The 21,028-nt window shown below is 30.8% G+C and overlaps 5 protein-coding genes across 5 annotated transcripts; 4 read left to right on the top strand and 1 right to left on the bottom strand.

The window, feature by feature from the left end:
• Positions 1-29: 29 nt before the first annotated feature.
• OCT59_004299 (uncharacterized protein) lies at positions 30-3,372 on the top strand (the record flags this gene model as incomplete). The annotated part of the gene is made up of 16 exons (XM_025331814.2): positions 30-184; positions 248-705; positions 768-967; positions 1,031-1,085; positions 1,172-1,313; positions 1,380-1,448; positions 1,515-1,629; positions 1,703-1,775; positions 1,844-2,000; positions 2,064-2,160; positions 2,219-2,304; positions 2,379-2,538; positions 2,614-2,685; positions 2,761-2,885; positions 2,969-3,067; positions 3,135-3,372. The coding sequence occupies exons 1-16, from the start codon at positions 33-35 to the stop codon at positions 3,370-3,372; spliced, it is 2,298 nt and encodes a 765-aa protein (XP_025181965.1). The 5' UTR covers positions 30-32.
• A 525-nt stretch (positions 3,373-3,897) lies between these two features.
• On the bottom strand, positions 3,898-5,502 carry OCT59_004298 (uncharacterized protein; the record flags this gene model as incomplete). Its single annotated transcript, XM_066148190.1, has 10 exons — positions 3,898-4,063; positions 4,147-4,222; positions 4,294-4,345; positions 4,419-4,538; positions 4,612-4,760; positions 4,837-4,915; positions 4,980-5,012; positions 5,086-5,177; positions 5,251-5,313; positions 5,388-5,502. The coding sequence occupies 10 exons, from the start codon at positions 5,500-5,502 to the stop codon at positions 3,898-3,900; spliced, it is 945 nt and encodes a 314-aa protein (XP_065996812.1).
• A 220-nt stretch (positions 5,503-5,722) lies between these two features.
• Positions 5,723-14,133, top strand: OCT59_004297 (uncharacterized protein; the record flags this gene model as incomplete). Its single annotated transcript, XM_025309176.2, has 18 exons — positions 5,723-5,929; positions 6,102-6,432; positions 6,537-6,726; positions 6,810-7,116; positions 7,262-7,375; positions 7,440-7,781; positions 7,864-8,061; positions 8,192-8,454; positions 8,535-9,744; positions 9,813-11,327; positions 11,414-11,652; positions 11,740-11,911; positions 11,993-12,390; positions 12,483-12,600; positions 12,675-13,302; positions 13,385-13,517; positions 13,603-13,758; positions 13,854-14,133. The coding sequence occupies 18 exons, from the start codon at positions 5,723-5,725 to the stop codon at positions 13,870-13,872; spliced, it is 6,540 nt and encodes a 2,179-aa protein (XP_025181962.2). The 3' UTR covers positions 13,873-14,133.
• Positions 14,134-15,927: 1,794 nt separating this feature from the next.
• OCT59_004296 (uncharacterized protein) lies at positions 15,928-17,317 on the top strand (the record flags this gene model as incomplete). Its single annotated transcript, XM_066148189.1, has 5 exons — positions 15,928-16,009; positions 16,205-16,307; positions 16,382-16,495; positions 16,563-16,729; positions 17,232-17,317. 5 exons carry the CDS (start codon positions 15,928-15,930, stop codon positions 17,315-17,317), a joined length of 552 nt encoding a protein of 183 aa, XP_065996811.1.
• A 994-nt stretch (positions 17,318-18,311) lies between these two features.
• OCT59_004295 (uncharacterized protein) lies at positions 18,312-18,812 on the top strand (the record flags this gene model as incomplete). Its single annotated transcript, XM_066148188.1, has 1 exon — positions 18,312-18,812. One exon carries the CDS (start codon positions 18,312-18,314, stop codon positions 18,810-18,812), a length of 501 nt encoding a protein of 166 aa, XP_065996810.1.
• Between the last annotated feature and the right edge of the window lie 2,216 nt (positions 18,813-21,028).

Genomic DNA, 21,028 nt, shown 5'->3' with positions numbered 1-21,028 from the left:
GATTATCTCAAATGTGAAGCGACCACTATAATATGTTAAATATGAAACGAAAAGTGAATTCTCTTGCAAAAAAAAGGAACAAGAAAAATAAGTTGACGAAAAAGGATTGGAAGTCACTAGAAGAGTATGGTACTCTAAATCCTATTGAGTTGGAAGAGAGCGAAGAAGAAGAAAATCTTTCAAAGTACGTAATAGGAAATTAATTCTCTTTTGCTTGGAAATAATTTGTATAATCAATTTTTGATAGGAGAGTGTTTACGGAAGATCAATTAGATGAAGGGATAAAACGAGAAGAGTATGATAAAATGACATATGATGCATCTGATGATGCATCTGATGATGATGATGATGATGAAAATGATGAAAACGCTGAGGATATATATTTAGATAAACCTAATTCTTCTTATAGAAAACTTGTTGGATTATTACAAGTTAATAAAAAACGAAAAGTGGATAAAATGAAAAAAGAGAACGTGGACATTAATAAAACGGATAAAGTTGATGTCGCTAAGAGTGATTTAGGAAATAAAGAAGTAGAGATGAAATATGAAAGTGGTTTACAACAAGAAAGTGGAAGAAATAAAAAGGACAATGGAGAAAAAAAGGAAAGAGAAAGAGAAGGAAAAGATGAAGAAGAGGAACAAGGAAAAGCCGAAGGAAGTAGTAATGAAGATGACGAAAGGGAGGATGAGGAGAACGAAAAAGGTATCTTTTGAGTATCATCATTTTAACATCATTCATATAATAAATTAACATTAATTATACAGACGAATTTGAAAATCATTTTGGAGATCAACAAAAAAGACAACAGATATTAAATAGCAAAGTAACAATGATTGAACAAAAACAATGGAAGTTAATAAATTATGAAAATGCATCTTTAAAACAAGTTAGTAAATATATACTCAATGATGACGGTGAGAAGGGTGATGATGAAAATAACAAATCGAATATCGAATTATTAAAGGTATTTATAAGTTAAAGATGAGATATTTTAATTTGTCATGTGTGTTAAATTGTCTGTACGTAGATCAGACCGAAGTTATTAGAAACTTGGAAAAAAGTTAATAAAGTTAATAATAGTAGTAAGTTCATGTAATATTCTAGCCAATGGCGACCGTTGTCTTGACGGTCTGATTAAAACTAAATAATACTAATTTATTATTTATAGACGATATATTCACCGATTTACAGTGGCATTTATTCCAACAATTTAATAAATACCAAGACGTATTATATACGAATAGAAATATAGAAAATTCATTCGAGTTAAGATATATTTACGCTTTACATGCCTTAAACCATATTTATAAGTAAGTTAATTTTATTATACCGTTGTTATAAATTTAATATTTACTAAATAATATGAACTTGCGTAGGGTTAGAAATCGTATATTAAAGAATAATGAGAAATTAAATAAGGCGCATGCAGCTGGTAAAGACATCGAGTAAGTAAAAAATGTGTAAGCCAAAATCATTAGAGTATATTTTGTTTTAATTTATTATATTTAAAGTGAAATAAGGGATCAAGGATTTACAAGGCCGAAAGTGTTGATTTTATTACCATTTCGTAATTCCGCTATGAGCTTGGCAGAAATATTAATAAAATTATCAGGGACTGATCAACAAGTAAGTGAATGAGAAATTTAATTTCGATTTCAGAAGTTTATAAATTGTTTTTTTTTCTTTTTTCTTTTTTTAGGAAAATCAAAACCGATTTTTTGAGTCTTATGGAATAACACCTGAACAAGAAAAAATTGATCTAAAGAAACCGGGTATATGTCGACTTTGTCGTTATCGTATTTCGTATCTCATTAAATTAATTTGTTAAACTTTTGAACAGCCGATTTTTTGGAGACATTTAAAGGGAATATTGATGATATGTTTAGAATTGGAATTAAGTTTACAAGAAAGTCTATGAAATTTTATGCTGAATTCTATAGTGCAGATATTATAATTGCGTCTCCTTTAGGATTAAGAATGATAATAGGAACTGAGGGGTAAGCAGAACTCTTTTTTTTTAAAAAAAAAAATGGTATTTAACTAATATTTACGGAAATTAGGGACAAGAAAAGAGATTTTGATTTTCTTTCGTCAATTGAAGTGATTATAGTCGATCAATGTGATACACTCTTAATGCAAAATTGGGATCATGTCGAAGTAAGTGTGAAATGTACTCGCTCGTATTATTTACTATACGTTACTAAAATTTTTTTAGCATATATTTAGTCACATGAACTTGATCCCGCAGAAATCACATGATTGTGATTTCTCACGTGTAAAGAACTGGTATCTAGATGGAAGGTAAAATATACTTATTTGTTTTTGCGAATTTAAAATTTTATATTTTAAAATTAAGTTTAATCTTTACTATAAAGAGCACGATATCTAAGACAGACTATCATACTCTCTGATTATTTGACACCGGAAATCAACATGTTATTTAACAAACAAATGAATAATGTTGATGGGAAAATGAAAATTAAACATCACCATCAAGGAACAATATTAGATGTCAATGTGAAAAATATTCGACAGGTATGAATAAGTCGCGTAAATTACTTTGTAAAGGCTTCTGCGATTGTTAACTCTTGTTCATTTCTTAAATCAAAGATATTTACACGAATTGAATGTAATTCATTATCAGAAATAGATGATATAAGGTTCAAATATTTCATTGAAAAGGTAAAACTAATTATTTATAATATGAGTATCTCGTTTCGAAAATTAAATTTAATATTTTAAAAAAATGATTTATAGATATTACCTAAAACAAGAAAAATGAATTTATCACATGTAATGATTTTCATACCATCATATTTTGACTTTGTAAGACTAAGAAACTATTTTGAAGAAAATACTATTTCATTTACGTCCATCAGCGAGTTAAGTCAATGTTATATTTTTTTTAGAAATTTATATCACGAGATTGTCAAATTAACAAAATCATTCATTGTTTGATTGTTAGATATACGAATGTTTCTGATGTTACAAGAGCACGTACTTATTTTCTTAACGGAAAAAAAAATTATTTATTGTATACGGAAAGATTTCATTTTTTTAGAAGGTAGGTCAAAAATAAGTTTGCTATATATCTCTTAATTATATATTCAATCAATTTTTTTTTCGTTTAGACACCATATGAAAGGAATACATCATGTTATATTTTATGCTTTACCAGATCACGCTCATTTCTATTCAGAACTTTTAAATTCTATACAATCCTCTTCTTCTGACAAGAATTCAAACGAAAAGATTACAATTAATGTGATATTTTCAAAATATGATAAATTGAGATTGGAAAGAGTTGTCGGGAGTGGTAAAGTCAGTAAAATATTACAAGGAGAAAAGAAGATTTACACGTTTAGTTAACCAAGAAGTGCTTGAGAGAAAATATTATTGTTTGATAGAACTTTTATGATGATATAATTCTTGATAGTAATACAAAATCTTTTAGTATGGTACTATGTATTTACGCTATTCAATGAACCATTTTTTTTGCATTTTTTATATATTAAGCGTTTTTCGAATTTCGATGATAAATGATAATATTTAACACCTAATTCACAAATAAAGGTTAAAATATCATCACTTAAATGTAAGACGTCACAAGATAAAGATGATTCTTACTAAAAAAATTATCATTGTTTTATTTAAATAAATGATCAGTTGTTTTATTAATAACTTATTTAGTTTTTCAAAGGGTGATAACGAATAGGCAAACTTATCAGTAGTTTATAATTAGCAATTTTAATTGAAAATTGACATATTATCAGATAATTGCAGAACTGATAATTATTAAAATTCTTTATAATGACAATAAATTAAAAAATTCAAAGGTTAAAAATCGAGAATTAAAGTTGTTCCATCATATATTATTGTTTTATTTTGATATAACTAATTTTTGGGAATCGATAAAGAATTATCATAAAATAATTTTGTTAAATAACAAAATTGTTCCGCAGTTAAATTCTCAGGCCGTAATGACATATCGACGTTCAATTGTTCAATGATTTTTAAGATTATTTCTTTTTTATTTTCTGATAAATTCTTTTGCAATTTGCTGTGGCACATAATTTTTATATACAAATTAAAATCGTATAATACTGTATTAATAATAAAATTAATAAAAGAAAAAGAACTTACTTAAATATAGAATTTAGCGTTTTTCGCCGGAATAAATAAAAATATCCAACGATTTCTTCCAACAAATTAACTGGCGCTAAATTTAGAATTTTGACTGAATAAAATTTTATTTATAACTATTCACTTTTTGACGATTATTATTATTACCTTTCAAGAACGGATTAGGTAAAGCGGTTAATTGAATTACACTTGCATCAACCTTGGATAAGCAAAATTCCGTGTTATTGTAAACATGTAATTTATTCCGTGCCATAACTAAATGTTATTGTTACCTTTGGACGAGGTACAAATACACTTGAAGGAACTTCATAAATCTTTTTGACTTCACAAAAACTTTGCACTAAGACCGACATTCGACCACGTTGTGGGCTGGTTGTATCAGCAATAATTCTCTTTCGAATTTATTCAATAAATAAGAATAAAAACTTCTGCAAACAAACAATTTATTAACAAATAGATTCTCACATCTCCAACTTCTTTTTGAAACATTAATGTCATTGTAATATTAGAAAATTTAAATATCCCCGATCGATCTGATAACATTTTTATCCATTGTACGAGAAATGAAGATGCAATATTAAACGGTAGATTTCCAATTAGATGTAAATTAGAGACTAATATGATATAGCGATTAAAAATATATTTTTAATTAAATTAATTTTTTTTTAATAAAAAAAAATGAAGGAATACCCTGGATTCTATCTTCATCTATATGTGCGGCTTTCATAATCTTTTCGTGATCGATTTTTAACATATCGCCTTTTATTATCTAAAAAATGATTTGCAATAGTCATCTCTTCAAATATAAACAAATTATCTGAAACGTACCTTACTTTTAAAGTGTGCTCGGAAGCTTCTGCTAATTGCTACATAAGAAAAATTTTATCGATCGGTAAATTTTTGCTCGATAGTTATAACAATCGATTTTAAGAAACTTACCATAAGAGTAGGTAAAAATCGGCCATCCTTCTCTATGACTACGATGTTAGAAATTCCTGTTTCTAATATTGACCTTGTCAACAAACCAGGCCCTAAAAAAATTACTTCTCTTTATATTTAAGGATTTATTAGAGTTATAGCATATAATAAAAGTATTCAAAATACCGGGCCCTACTTCAACGACAAGCGTATCATTTTGACTTATTTTTGCATATTTTACAATTTTATCTAAAAAAAAAAATTTAATAAATTTTATTCTTTAAATCATTGAACGCGCCAATTCATCATTCATCCTTAATAACCTGTGATATTTTTATCTAAAATAAAATTTTGACTAAGTTGAGACTTTGCTGTTAAACCATATATTTTTACCAAGTCACGTACTGCTAATAATCTTGGAAATTGTTTAGGAATCATTTTTTAATATACATATCTGATATACGAATTTTGATAATCAAAGAAATTTATTTGGTTTATCCGAATCACGTTTTGTTCTAGCTAAATTTATGAATTATCGATGATGTAAGCAGTGAAATAATAAAATCGTAAAAAAAAACCAGCTTCAAAGCCTCATTGTTGGTTTGCACCTCGGATTCCTTCTGTTCACAATAAAGAAAATAATGTGCCCCTCCCCATTATGAACAGTGAGGAACCATCTTTCACGTCCTTCTCCCCACCGCCTGTTAATAGTAATTCTACTACAGCAAAGACGTCGTCCACTACGCCCCATCACTTGAGATCTTCTCAAACGAGCTTAATCAACATTGTAAAAGCTCAAATTTCCTTCCGGTTGTCTACCCTTTCGGCTGAGAATTACGCTCTCAACGTAGCCGAAATTAATTCTGTAAGTTTTAATACATTCGTGTTTAGATCTCTTAACGTCTAAGTAGTTAAATATAAAAGATCTAATTTTAAAAAAGTTGTAATCGTTTGGGACTAGCAGTATAAAAGTTTTGTTGACAGCCAAAAAACTTACTAACAATTTTTACCTCACGCTATTTAATTTTAAATTGTAGCTTATAGATCAACACGGCCAGGATACACATTTTCATTTATTGCGACGACTTCTTATTGATTCAAGAATTTGTAATACTGGAGCCCGTAGCTCGGAATTGCTCAACCATTCTTTGAGCTATCGTCTATTAATTGAAAAAGTTATAGAAGCTGCAAGTGATCCTGCTCTTTCGGCTGTTTTCTGTGAAGCTTTAAATTCCGTAGACAATAGCGATTCTTTTAAAGACCTTGACTTAAATAGTTTTTTAGAAAACGTTGGAATTAACCCACCCGAAAAAGTTGGATTTTGTATTTCATTGTTATCGGCAAATAGAAAGGAAATTGTAGAACAAGGTTAGGTCCATTTACAAACATATTGATGCTTTATTATAATGTTTAAATGTTGCACAGATCATAACAATTTTTTTTTTTCTTTTGATAAAAAAATCAATCTATAGCACGCGAAATTATTAAGCAGAATATAGATCCATTATTTGAAGCTCTAGGAGATCAACCAGTTCAAGCTAATTTATCGGATAAACTTAAGCAACATCTAATTGCCTATTTCGAAGCCGAAAAAAGAAATTCTCTACCTGCGCAAAGTGATACCTCCAAGCCTGTTGTTCCTTTTCCTCTTCCTGAATCAGTGTAAGTATAATCATTGTATTTCTCGGTATCAGTGTATTTTTTATAATTTTAATGCTTATTTTCAATGAAATAAATGTATTTAGCAATTTTTCTAATATTAAAATGGGAGAACCAAGTGATCAAGCTCGGGTTACATTGCCCAAAATTATGCATGATGCAGGTTATAATTGTTGTAGTTCCGCTTCCGCATTTCTAAATATTTTGAATCAACTGGGAGTAACGTCAGCTGAATCTGGTGAAATTATCAGAGAGGATGATGTTGCTCAAGCTATTGGTATGATGGCAAGAACGCATATTGAGGATGGTAGTGCATGGAATCAAGTTACCGATCTTCAAGAACACAAACAGACATGGGATATTGAAATATTCGCATCAACTTTAGTGGAACTGGTCAGTAACTTTTTTTTTAATATAATAAAAAGTTCCTTAAATGACTTCAACATCAACCGATTTAGACTTTGAATGACAATAAAAATGATTGTCACTTTATTTTACTTGTATTTGTACTAAATAATAAATTTTTTTTTTATTCTAGCAACCTCATTTGGATTGGAATAAAGTAATAGAAAAGTTAGATTATCCAGAGTTTAGCATTAATGATACAAAGGGTTTGGAAATAATTTTATCAAGTTTCAAGAAAGCAGTTAAGGTAAATTAATACTTATATCAATTATTATTTTTAAATAAAGTTAATAATTTTCTTTATGATCTAGGATCAACAGCAATTTCCTCTACATGTATTTTGGGGACATTGGAATAATATCAACGGACAATTTAACTTCTTACGTCGTATAGTGCAAGCGCCGCCTGACATTTTTAACATTAATGATTATCCTGTGCAAAAGGTTTTATCTACGGATGATTTTGCGACATCAAACGCAAATCTTAAATCAATGTCCGGAATGCTCACAGCGAATCCATGGAATTCGGTTGAGTTGATTGAAGCTATGATCAAAATGGCCGATACTGACCTTTTTGAAGAAGTTAGACAGTTATTCGAAAGAGCATCTAAACAAACTCCTGAAGTCATGTGCTTAGGACTTGCTCAAGTACAAGTAAATATTGTTATTATGGTTTTATATCATTGTTACTTTATGTTTATTATTTAAAAAAATTGATATTGATGTTATCTTATAGAAACCATGGAATCCACTGCATCAAGAAATAGTGAACAGATTAGTTTTGATGTTCTTAACCGGGCATTCAAGTTCAACACCTGTTCTTACACGACTATGGCAAGTTAATAGTAATCTCTTCGTTGAAGGATGCCTTGAAATGTATAAAAAAGACGCTATGACCATATCAAGGATATTAGATATTGCACAGGATTTGAAGGTAAATGTTTAGATTGTTAATATAACTTTCCTTGTTTTCTTTAGATTATTTGACAAAAGAACTTAAGTTACTTTTATTAGCAATGCTAATGTTGTTAAACAATTTATCTTTTTGAATTATTTGTCAGCAGATATTGAATCCACTTTTAGCTGTTCAACCATTTTCTTTCTCAATTGACTTGGCAGCTCTCGCTTCACGCAGAGAATACCTTAATTTGGAAAAATGGCTACAGGACAATATAATTGAATTTGGTGATTCATTTGTTCACGATTGTTTAGAATTTCTCAGTCAAAAAATTGCTATGGAAGTTACGCGTGAAAATAATGGTAATCTTCAGTCAGTAAAACTTACCGGTGACGTGTTTGCTATTTTCCTGCGTATTCTCTCAAACAGGTTTGCTATCTATTAATAATTTTCTGAATACACAATTTTTAACAATTATTTAACCAATTCTAATACTTCATTTATAAAAGTTCAATGTCTCCAGCAAATTCTGAATTATTCAAAGAAATTAATAATACATCTATACATGTCTATCCACGTCTTTTGAATTCGTCCTCCACTGACGGAAATGCGCCGGATCAAACTTTCACAGCTGATGTAGAAGAAGAAGCAAATTCATATTATGAACGGGTGTATCGACAGGAAATCGGCATTGAAGATTTTATTAAACTATTACAGAGGTTTAAACATTCTAAAGAAAAGAGAGAAAACCAAATTTTTTCTTGTATGGTACACAATTTATTCGACGAATATCAATTTTTCCCAAAATATCCACAAAGAGAATTAACGATCACTAGCGTAATATTCGGGTCACTCATTCAATATCAACTTGTGATATATGAAGCGCTCGGTATTGCTCTCCGTTACGTTTTGAATGCTCTTAGGAGTCCCTCTGATTCTAAAATGTTCAATTTTGGAGTTCAAGCTTTATTACAATTTCAATCTCGTCTTCCAGAATGGCCACAATACTGCTCACATCTTTTGCAAATTACACAACTACAACAAGCTCATCCTGAAATTGTACAATCTGTTAGGTCTACACTTGCTCTTAATGCGAACAAGGGTAGCTCTACGACTCTCACAGCTACTCCCGCTATCACGTCCCCTACTACTATTAGTATTAGCATTAATAATGAACAATCTACTTCCAAAGCTGTAAATAATAGTTCAAGTACAGATGTTAACTCTAATAATAAACCTGCCTCCGAACAAAATAACAAAATTATCGATAGGCCAGCTTTCACTGCTTTGAACCTTGATACGTTATTAGCGGCCGATAAAGTTGACTATGAAGTTCCAAGCGAAGCAATTCAGGACAAAATCCTTTTTATCATCAACAATGTTGCTCAAAGTAATTTAGAAACTAAAGTTGCTGAAATGAAAGATATTCTCAAAGAGTCTCATTATCGTTGGTTCGCTAATTACCTAGTAGTAAAAAGAGCTAGCATTGAACCAAATTATCATCAACTTTATCTTCAATTCCTTGAGTCACTAGAAAGTCAATCTCTTTGTCGCCATGTTTTACATGAGTCATTTGCGAATATCAGAGTGTTACTGAATTCCGAAAAAACTGTACAATCGTCATCTGAACGTTCTTTATTGAAGAATCTCGGATCATGGCTTGGCGGTATGACATTGGCTAAAAATAAGCCTATTAAACATAAAAACATCGCGTTTAAGGTTTGTGATTAGGTAGAATTAATATTTATTATTTTTTCCTTGGTGTTTTAACCCTTTTTTCTTCGTAGGAGCTTTTGATTGAAGGATACGATAACAATAGATTAATAGTGGCTATTCCTTTTGTATGTAAAGTACTTGAGCAAGCGAGCAAAAGCAAGGTTTTCAAACCTCCAAATCCATGGTTAATGGCTATTCTCAAATTGTTAGTAGAATTGTATCAATATGCGGATTTAAAACTTAATCTTAAATTCGAAATTGAAGTACTATGTAAAAGTTTAGACATTGAACTTAAAGACATAGAACCAACAACGATCATTAAAGATCGTCCACCGAAAGAATTAGCTACAAATCAAACGGATAAACTTGCACAAGAATTTGATAAATGGCCTATCAGTAAATTACCGCCACAGCCATCGCAAGTTCCTGTTCCATCCACGCCCACTAGCCATCCTTCGTTACCACTAATGGATGAACCTATCACGAACTTGGGACAATTCATTACAATCAACCCTAATATACCAGGTGTATTTGCAAATCAGGGGTTAAGGAAACTTGTTCATATGGCTATTGATAGAGCTATCCGTGAAATTATTACTCCAGTGGTTGAAAGATCTGTGACTATTGCTGGAATTTCAACACGAGAATTAATAATTAAAGATTTTGCAATGGAACCAAATGAAGAAAAGATGAGAAATGCAGCTCACTTAATGGTACAAAATTTGGCCGGTAGTTTAGCTTTAGTAACCTGTAAAGAACCTTTGAGAATTAGTATGGCAACACATTTGAGAACTTTACTCTTGCAGAATGGATTTAGCGAACAAAGTATATCCGAACAAGCAATTCTCGTAATAGTAGCTGATAATCTGGATTTAGCTTGTACTTTTATTGAGAAAGCAGCTATGGATAAGGCAGTTCCTGAAATTGATGAATCATTGGCTTCATCATTTAGTAATCGCAAAAAGCATAGGGAAAGAACCGGCCAACCATATTATGATATGTCAGTTTATTCGGGTATCTCGCGCTATATGAGTACTCTACCTGAACCATTACGATTGAAGCCTAATGGTCTATTGCCTCAACAATTGAGAGTATATGAAGATTTTTCTCGTATTCCACGTTTAAGTAATCAAGCTGCGGAAATTTATAACGATCGTAACGTAAGATCTGGTATGCTAAGAGGTCAAGATTTCGGTATTGGTCACCCATATAATCCTACTGAAATGCCATTTGATAGTCCACAAGTGCAAATGCCAATCACAGCTCACCAGAGTTTGGAGAAATTTGGACAATATCTTTCAGAGTTGGATAAAGCGATAAGCAAATCACCACATGCTTCCTGGGCATCTCTGCCCCCTAACCACGATATTCGGTTGTTAGTCAAAGAAATTCCTTTATTAGCTACTCAATCATTTAACCGCGATGAGACTGCGTTACATTTTTCACAAAAAGTTGTTCAGCTATTGTATAAGAATGATTCAAATCTCTCACGGGAAGTATATGTTACGCTTCTCGAAAAGCTTTGCGAAATTTCCTACAAAGTCAACAAGGAAGTTACTGCTTGGTTAATTTACGCAGATGATGAAGTAGGCTTTGATTTTTTTTTTTATATCTCATGATTACCTAACAACATTAAATTATTTACTTACAAAATCGAAAAATTTTCATTTAGCGCAAATTTATTGTACCAGTAGTTGTCGCCTTAATCAAAGCCGGTCTTATTAATGCCAGTGATCAAGATACTCAACTTGCAAAACTCATCGAAAATGGAAGACCAACTGTGATCGATTTTACCACAAAATTGATCCGAGAATGTGCTTTAAGAGATCCTCCTTGTGCTAAACGTAGTGATTTTGTGGATTCGTTAGATGCTCTAACTAGATTAACGCAACGTGGCAAGGCTCCTGAGGCGTAAGTAAAAAAAATTTTAAAAACAAATGAAAAATTTTTATTTCATTAATTCTTATCTAATTAATTAATTTATTTTTACTCGAATAGCGTTATTCAACTTTTAGAAGATTTGAGACCACGGGTAAATCGAGAGGTTCTTAACAAAGAAGTAGAAAATATGGGATTGCGTGATCAACTGACTTACTTCTTTGTTGAATGGGTACGGGTTTATCAACATTCAGCTTCAAACGAAAAAACTTATGCCACTTTCATTATCCAGGTCAGATATTTAGCAAGTTTACATTATTTTATTAGCATAGTATTTTTACTTTAAACTCATTTAAATTTTATTATTTAAAAGTTGCAACAACAAGGTGTATTAAAAGGAGAGGAAATATCCTCAATGTTTTTCCGTGTTTGTACAGAGATGAGCGTCGATCACTATTTGAAACAAAAGGCGACTATTCAGGCAACACCTGTCGTCGCTTACCAGGCTATTGACGCTTTTTCAAAACTTATTGTTTTATTAGTAAAATATCACTCGGATCCAGAAGGAATTAACAACAATGTTGCTAAAATCAATTATCTTACAAAAATATTGTCAATTATCGTGTTGGTGCTTGCACAAGCACATGAACAGCGTCGTCAGCAGTTTAATCAAAAGCCATTTTTCCGATTATTTTCAAGTTTACTGAATGATCTAAATTCATATGAGCAACAACTTCAACCTATTTACTTCCAAATTCTTACAGCTTTAAGGTATTTTTTTTTACATTAATATTTTAATATGTAAAACTTTCCTATAAAAAAAGGTCAATGCTTAAATATTTTTTTTTTTTGTTAATTTATAGCAATAATACTTTCCATACTTTGCAACCTTTGTTCTTTCCTGGTTTTACTTTTGCATGGCTTTCATTAATCTCTCATCGTTTATTCATGCCCAAACTCTTACTCGCAGAGAATCAAAAGGTTAGCCTTTTTCATAAAGTCGGTATGAAACATTTTTTTTATATAATATTAATATTTTGTTTGTTGTTTATTAGGGATGGCCTGCATTTCATAAGCTTCTCTTATGCTTATTCAAATTTCTTGTTCCATTTTTACGCAACGTTGAGATGATCGATACTACAAGATTGCTTTATAAAGGGACACTGAGAGTTTTGCTTGTGTTGTTACATGATTTTCCCGAATTTCTCTGTGATTATCATTTCAGCTTTTGTGACGTTATTCCACCATCTTGTATTCAACTTCGGAACTTGATCTTAAGCGCATTTCCACGTAATATGAGATTACCTGATCCATTCACCCCAAATTTGAAAGTCGATTTGTTGCCTGAAATATCACAGTCACCACGTGTATTGTCAGACTATGCGTCTGCTTTGGTCGCCAATAATCTTAAAAATGATATCGATAACTATTTAAAATCACGTTCACCCATATCGTTTCCATCGGATTTAAAACAAAAACTGATGCTTGATTCCAATAATCAGCCAGAGATATTATCAACTGGATCTAAATACAATGTTCCAGTAATCAACGCTCTTGTCCTTTATGTCGGTATTCAAGCGATTAGTCAACTACACAACAAATCGAATCAAGGGTCAAATACACTTACACATAGCGCACCTATGGATATTTTCCAACAATTGCTTATTGATTTGGATTCTGAGGGTAAGCTATATTTATATTTATAAAGCAATTATTTATTTATATATGCTCATATATAATATTATTATTATTGGAAAAAAACTAGGTCGATATCTTTTTTTGAGTGCTATCGCCAATCAACTTCGATATCCTAATAGTCATACGCATTATTTCAGTTGTATATTATTATATTTATTTGCAGAGGGTAATCAAGAAGTAATCAAAGAACAAGTGACAAGGTATATTAAACTATCATTTTTAATTTTAACTCTTAATTTCAGGGAATTTTTACAAATAATCTATGTTACACTTGTTTAATTCTAGGGTACTTCTCGAAAGATTAATTGTCAATCGACCACATCCATGGGGACTTTTAATCACATTTATTGAATTGATCAAGAATCCTCGATATAATTTCTGGAGCCATTCGTTTACTAGGTGCGCAGCAGATATTGAGCGCTTATTTGATAGTGTCAGCCGGTAAATGTCTAACCATTTGTTAAAATACATTTCTATTTTTATTATTAATTGTTGAGGATTATCTAACACGGCAAATTTCGGTGTTTATATAAAAGGTCAATCAACCAAGTGTAGAGTCTGTAAACCTCTGTTCCTTTCCATCACTCATATTCATAATTTACATTCACATAATAATTTGTACAGCAGCATCAATTTATTTTTTTTTCCTTTCTCTTTTTTTCTTTTCTTTACTTTTCTTTACTTTTCTTTACTTTTTCTTTTCAAATTATTTTACTTCTTGCTTAGAATATTCATTTAATTTGATTCAATGGAAAAATAAATTTTTGTATAGAACATTTTATTATTATCAATATATATATACTTTTTTTATTGAGTAAAAATATACTTTTTTTTACAAATTTTCATTTTTTATATCAGTTGTATAAATTACTAATATTTGTACAAATAAAATTTAACTACTTTAACTATTTTTTACTAGTATCTTTATAGGCAAATTTATAAGATTTGATTTAAAATATAATTATTTTTAAATATAAACTAACTTTTGAAAAGTATATAGTAATTGCGCAATATAGTAACACCTTTATAAATATACATACCTCAGAACTGGTTATATATATGCATTTAGAAAGGATATGCATAATAGACAATAAAAAAATAGATCTTACAATTAAGGGATTAGAAGAGGATCCAGAAATATATATATAGGGATCAGGTGATAAAAAAAATTTTTTACTATGAGCTGTACGCATTTTTTCAGGACCAGAATTATGATAATGTCAGTCGGTTACTATAATAGGAGGTCATCTAAAGTGGTGGCAAATCACGTGATTCAGTTTAATTTTAATTAGATTAATTTTTTATAAAAAAAAGATTAATAGAAACTTCAAAATCATAATATAAGTGTATTTTTATCTGCTTTACAAGTTTACTTAAGAAAAAAAAGTGGATTTTGAATATTGTTTTTGACTTTACATATGAATGAATGAAACTTTGCTGATCATATCTAAAAATGAATAATGAAATTGAAAAAGTCAAATAAATCAAAAACAGCATTCAAAACCCTACTCTGTGCTCTAAGTAAACTTGTAGAGCAGGCAAAAATGCATTTAGGATGTGTATTTAAAATGGTTGAATATATGGTAAAAGTTTTATTTTATGAAAACAATTTTTTTTGAAGTCACATGATTTGCCTCTGCTTTAGATGACCTCTATAATAGGAAATAAATGCTGACTGGCATTATTAAAAATTATCACAAAAAGGAAAGATTTTCATGATTTTTTTAGTTCAAAATACGCAAACTCAAACCTGACCCTTTTATATATATTTCTGGATCCTATTAGAAGCGATCCACAAGCATGGCATCCTTCATAATGACATTCAGGAGGAAAACATCTTAATTAATGATAATGATGACATCTATCTGATTGACTTTGAGATGGCAAGTCAGAAGGACACAAAAAAGAAGAGAAAACTTTTTGAGAAGAAACAGCTCAAATATCTAGCTTGCTAGATATAATATGTAAGAATTTATTATTACCAAATTCCTGTATTACGATTTCTTGTAACTCTAGTTTCTTTTCATTAATAAATATGTACTTTATAACAGCCATTTCATAAAGAATGCAGGGCGAATTTTCAAGTCACGTGGTTAGTTAGACTGTAGGATTAGTAGGATTGAATTAGCATAGAAAAAAAAATTGTCATATATCATGGGCTACATCCCGAACATTTGTATTTATTTTTCACATGTATTAATAAAAAAATTTTTCTTGGTATTTTTCTGAGATATTATATCAGGATCCCGCTTATTTATAAGATAAGTCACCCCCAGGCCTAAGGTAAAAATCATATATAAATAATTCTTTGCAGATCTTACTATAAAAGGAAATTTTATGTTACATTCAGTTGTTATGATTTTTTCCCTTTTAGCTAATTAACCAATAGAATTTAAGAAAAAAGTAAGATAAAAACTATTAGTAAAGGGCCAATTTTTTACGATGACCTTTATTATAAGTAAGCGGGTCCTATTATATCCCAGAAATTTTTTGACATTTTTCAGAATATTGAACAATTCCTTTTATATATAAATTTATTATTATTATTATTGATCACGTCAGTTAACGAAGCTAACACATCTGAGCCTTAAATTATTGAGATAAGACATTATGCAGCTTGGTATCAGAATACTGAAATACTTAATCTTAAGAAAAATCTCAGAGTTTAATGCTAAGAGAGCTAAACTTAAACGTAGGATTGCTAAAGCTCTAAGATCAACTGAAGAAACGAATAAGTAGTGTGATGCTGAAAATGCCAAACTCAAGGCCAGAATCGAGAAATTAGAATCTGAGAATGTTGAATTTATAGATAGACTCACGAAAGTAGAATAGAACCAGTTGCTAATTGATAATTCTTCTAACAACACTTCATCTAACTTCAATTTAGTTGCAGCGCTTACAGTAAAGCAATACAAAAAACTATTGGTAGATATTTTATTACCCGAAAACAAGAAAATGGATGCTTTCTTGGATGAGATAAATAAGAAAAGGTTAGTAATGAGATTAGGTAAAGAAATCGGAAATGCTAAGCTGAAAGAAAGAAACTTTACTTTAACACCTTTAGCCAAGCCCAAGAATCTCTTCCAACACATCCTGAAGAGAAAATGCCTCAAAAGATCAAGTGTCCTACCTCTGATCTAGTGATCCATGATCAAAAGAGAGTTACTGGGGATAGCAGGTTGCATAAAAAAAAGGAATAGATGAACTCAAGCACGAATTATTCAGTCCCTTCCGAAATCTAATAGTCTGCCCTTTATAAACTATAATAATGTGACTGAAGTTTCTGAGACAGCCCGTCCTGAAAAAGTTACCTACAGTATTGATAAAGCCTTACAACATTTAACTCAGTTATGTGACAAAGCCATCGATGCTGAAGATAGGGCAAATCGAGCTAATCGGGAAGAAATTTTATGTTGGTACCTCTACTGAAAGGATTTTAGAGATCAGCTTGATGAGATTATCAAAAGCAATAGTAGTAAATTTGGTAAAAAGAAGACAAGAGGTAGCTTTATAACATCATCACAGAACAGCTTTCTATCTTTTGCAAGAAAAGATCGCAAGAATTAGGGCTAAAACTTAGGGATGTATCACTAGGGTGGGGGAAAGTTCAAGTTCCGGACTTTAAGACTGAATCTTTGGACTCAGCCTTAGCAGGACTGAGTCCTAATTTTTGGGATCTAATTAGGACGGTCCCAAACTAGTCTTTATAATAATAATAATATAAATTAAAGTTATGATCATTTAACAGCTAGTCAGTAATCATATGATTAATTTAATTATCAATGTAGATCAATCGCGTTTTAATAAATTCCTGTGTTCCATTAAATAAACCGAGTTTATTTTCTGTCTTTATTCCATTTTCTGTCTTTGTTTCATTTTTACCATTAACTTTTCCTTTCCAATAAAAATGTCAGATAATGATTTTGATGATGCTGATTATGACGAATATGAATCATCTTCAGATATTGAGTATAATCAAGAGTGGATTCATCCACCATAGTAGCTACAATTTTAGATCCACGTACTAAACTTACTTTGTTTGCAACAGGAGAAAAATCAACAAATGCAGTAAATGCAATAAAAAGCCACTTTGCCGAGTATAATGTATCACCACTTCTAACATCATTACCTAATACTAATCAAGAAACAGTAAGCAACCGTGAATATTTCCATCAGTTGAAGAGAAGACGGTTGGCTATTTCAGATTCGCAAACAGAAAGATCAGTAAGGAGATCGAAGGTCGTCTGGAATTTATGAAGAACTTGATCGGTATCTTCTTCTACCTGTGATAATAATGTTGAACCTTTGCTATGGTGGAAAGCTCATTTTCGAGAATTTCCAGCATTGGGAGCAATGGCACGAGATTATTTGTCTATCCAAGCTACCAGTGTACCATGCGAACAAGCTTTCTCTGTAGCAAGTAATACTATAACCCGTACAAGGAATAGGATGCTTCCAGAAACAGCTCGCGCTTTATTGTGTTCAAAAAGCTAACTTGAGAAAGGAATTGGAAGTAGCCGCAAAAAGAAAAATAATTTTTGAAAAAATTAATAGTTTCGTTGTGTTGTGTGTGAAAAAAATTAATGTGGCTTAACGGTATTACAATAATAATAATATATGATTATGATCAACATTAGATCAGCTGATTACCGTATATCGCGGGTCACAGTACCCCGGGTATCTTGCAAATTTTGGGCATTTGGACCTGTACCCGGGGGTATATTATATGAGTGGGTACTATACATAGGAGGGTACAGGATTTTTAAAATACGTGACTTGCCATGTATAATATCCGAGTATTATGGATAATCACTATGATGTAATCTCTCGTTAAGAATTTCTAAATGTATCCTATTTCTCATATCTTGATACTTTTTCAAGATATTTTACACAAAATTACTTATCTAAATACCCCTATTCATACATAAAAATGTCTTTGTTTGATTTACGTGTCTTTATTTTACGCGTTTTTTTTTCTTTCTGCTAAAAGTAAAATGGTAGTTATTGGCAACAAGAAAAATAAAAAAACACGCAATCGTTTACCACAAAAGAAACGAAGACAATGGAATGTAAGGGAAAAATTAATGATAGTGCATTATTATGAAAATAATAATAGAAATATACGTGGAACTGCCAAAAGATTTGATATTCAGCCCAAACAACTGCGTGATTGGAAAAATAAAAAAGGAACTTTGTTAACGACTACTTCTCATGTGGCTAAACTTCATCCGGGTAAACCTGCCAGATATCCGAAATTAGAAGATGATTTATTTGCATGGATAAGTGAAAAAAGAGCCAATGGAAATGCTGTTACTCGAAAATTAATTACCAATAAAGCCATTTCCTTATCCAAAAGTCCAGAATTATTAGCAAATAATCCGGGTATTGCTGGGTTCAAATTTTCTAATAAGTGGCTTGAAGGATTTCTAGGAAGATATGACCTTAGTGAGCGTCGTAGAACAACTGATACGGCAATGAACTGCCATCAGATTTAATTGAAAAGCAAAATATTTTTTTGAGTTATATTATGTACCTAAGAATTCATAATAAATATGAACTAAAATATATAGGCAATATGGATGAAACGCCCATGTGGTTTAATTTGCCGAGTAATACAACTATAAACCAAAAAGGAGCAAAAACGGTAAGTATTCGTACAACTGGTCATCGAACGATCATCATTTACAGTTATACTTGCATGTATGGCTGACGGTACGAAACTTCCTGCAGTTTGCATTTTCAAACTGAAAAATATTCCGAAAGAAAATTTTCCACACGGTATTTACATAAGAGCTAATGAAAAAGGGTGGGTTAACGAACAGGAAATGTTGTGGTGGGTTGAGAACGTTTGGACTTCAAGGAACCGTTTTGGAAATCCACGTTCTATATTAGTATTAGATTCTTTTCGTGGGCATATAGTAAATTCTGTCAAAAATCGATTTGTGGAAAAAAATACAAATATTGCCGTAATTCCTGGCGGTTGTACATCCAAATTGCAACCATTAGACGTTGCAATTAATAAGAGTTTTAAATCTAAGGTAATTATTTGATCTTTTTACTTCAATTTTATTCTTATTAGTTACTAATATTAGTGAAATTATAGGTTAAAGATCGGTATAATAATTGGATGATATCAAATATTCATACTTTTACTCCAGCGGGAAAGATTAAAAGACCTTCTTATTCAACAGTCGCAACATGGGTTAAAGAGTCATGGGATGAAGTTGATGAAAATCTTATTCAAAGATCCTTTAAAAGTTGTGGAGTTTCGACAAATATTGATAGTTCGGAAGATGATTGTATTTTTGATCATAATAGTTTATTGAATAGAGATAACGAAGTGTTAGAAAATTTTGATAACTCAACCGATGAAAATTATGAAGAAGAATATCCCGAAGAAACTAACTACGAGAATAAATGGGACGTTAAAGTTGTTGTTGAAGTTGGTCGGGAAGAAGATAATGACAAAAGTGAAAGTGAGAAAGAGGAAGATGATGGTAATTATGATTACCAAGATTCTGATGATCATGGAGAAATGCGTCATAGACTAAGCGAATTAAAAAAAGTATATAAGGTAAATTTTTTTATATTATTTTATTCCATTTTATCAAATAAAATTGCTAATTATTAAACTTGCATATAATTAGAAATAAAGAATCGATTAAGGAGTATATTACTATAAATATATTTGTATTACAATAATGAATAACTAATAAATAATACTCCGTTTTAATAAATAAAGTTGTATCCGGGATTTATACCCCGGGTATTTTACAAATTCTAAGATTTTAAATTGAAGATTTCTATGTAAAGTATCCGGGTACTTTAAAATTCCGATAAATTTTTTTAAAGGGGTACTGTGCATAGGGGGGGTACTGTGGCCTGCGATATACGGTAATTAAATAATAGCTAATAAACGTTTAAAAAAATAAAAAATAAAAAAAATCGGCCTATTTTTATAAGTTTTTTATTAAATAAAATATAATAAAGCAATAGTTCGGACTTAGTCCGGACTCAGTCCAAGGTATTAGTCTTTGACTAAGTCTGGTCTATTCGTGTACCAGGACCAATAAGTCCTAGGACTTTAACTGGACTGTAACGGACATTCCACACCCTATGTATCACAGGATAGCTTGTGTAAGAAAATCCAGAGAGCTGAAAAAAACTATAAATTATTTGAAAAGGTGCGTTTAAATAAGATCAAGTATATTAATTTATATAGCGTAAATTCCATTTCAGAGCTTACTGATACGCAATTTTAAAAGATCATAGATTATGGTAAGTTATCTCCAGAAACTGGTCATGTGTCCAAAATTTCTGAAACAGCCCGTCCCAGAAAAAAATTGCCTGAGATAAATACACCATTTATACCTCAAATTACTCCAGCTAAGGCAGATGATAATGATCTCACAGATCTCAAGGAGGAAGATTTCTGTGGCGATGAGGTGTTGATCGCAAATATATTGTCTGCATCTTAATCTTATGATCGCTCCTATTTTTGCAACAAGACATTGAACCAATATCCTACTTTATATAAAGAATTTAATAGCAAAAATTTTGATTATTATGGAATTACTGATCACTGATGAGACATCGTGCCTATTATGCGAGTTAGGTTATGATGATGATGAAAGTATAGAAGGTAGATATAAAGCTAGATCCTATTTTATTAAGTGTGAATAGCGCGAAATTGAGATAGTTGCATAGTCAG

Source organism: Rhizophagus irregularis, chromosome 12 (genome assembly GCF_026210795.1).
Source record: "Rhizophagus irregularis chromosome 12, complete sequence".
Lineage (NCBI taxonomy): Eukaryota > Fungi > Glomeromycota > Glomeromycetes > Glomerales > Glomeraceae > Rhizophagus > Rhizophagus irregularis.
This window is presented reverse-complemented; position numbering and strand designations above follow the sequence as displayed.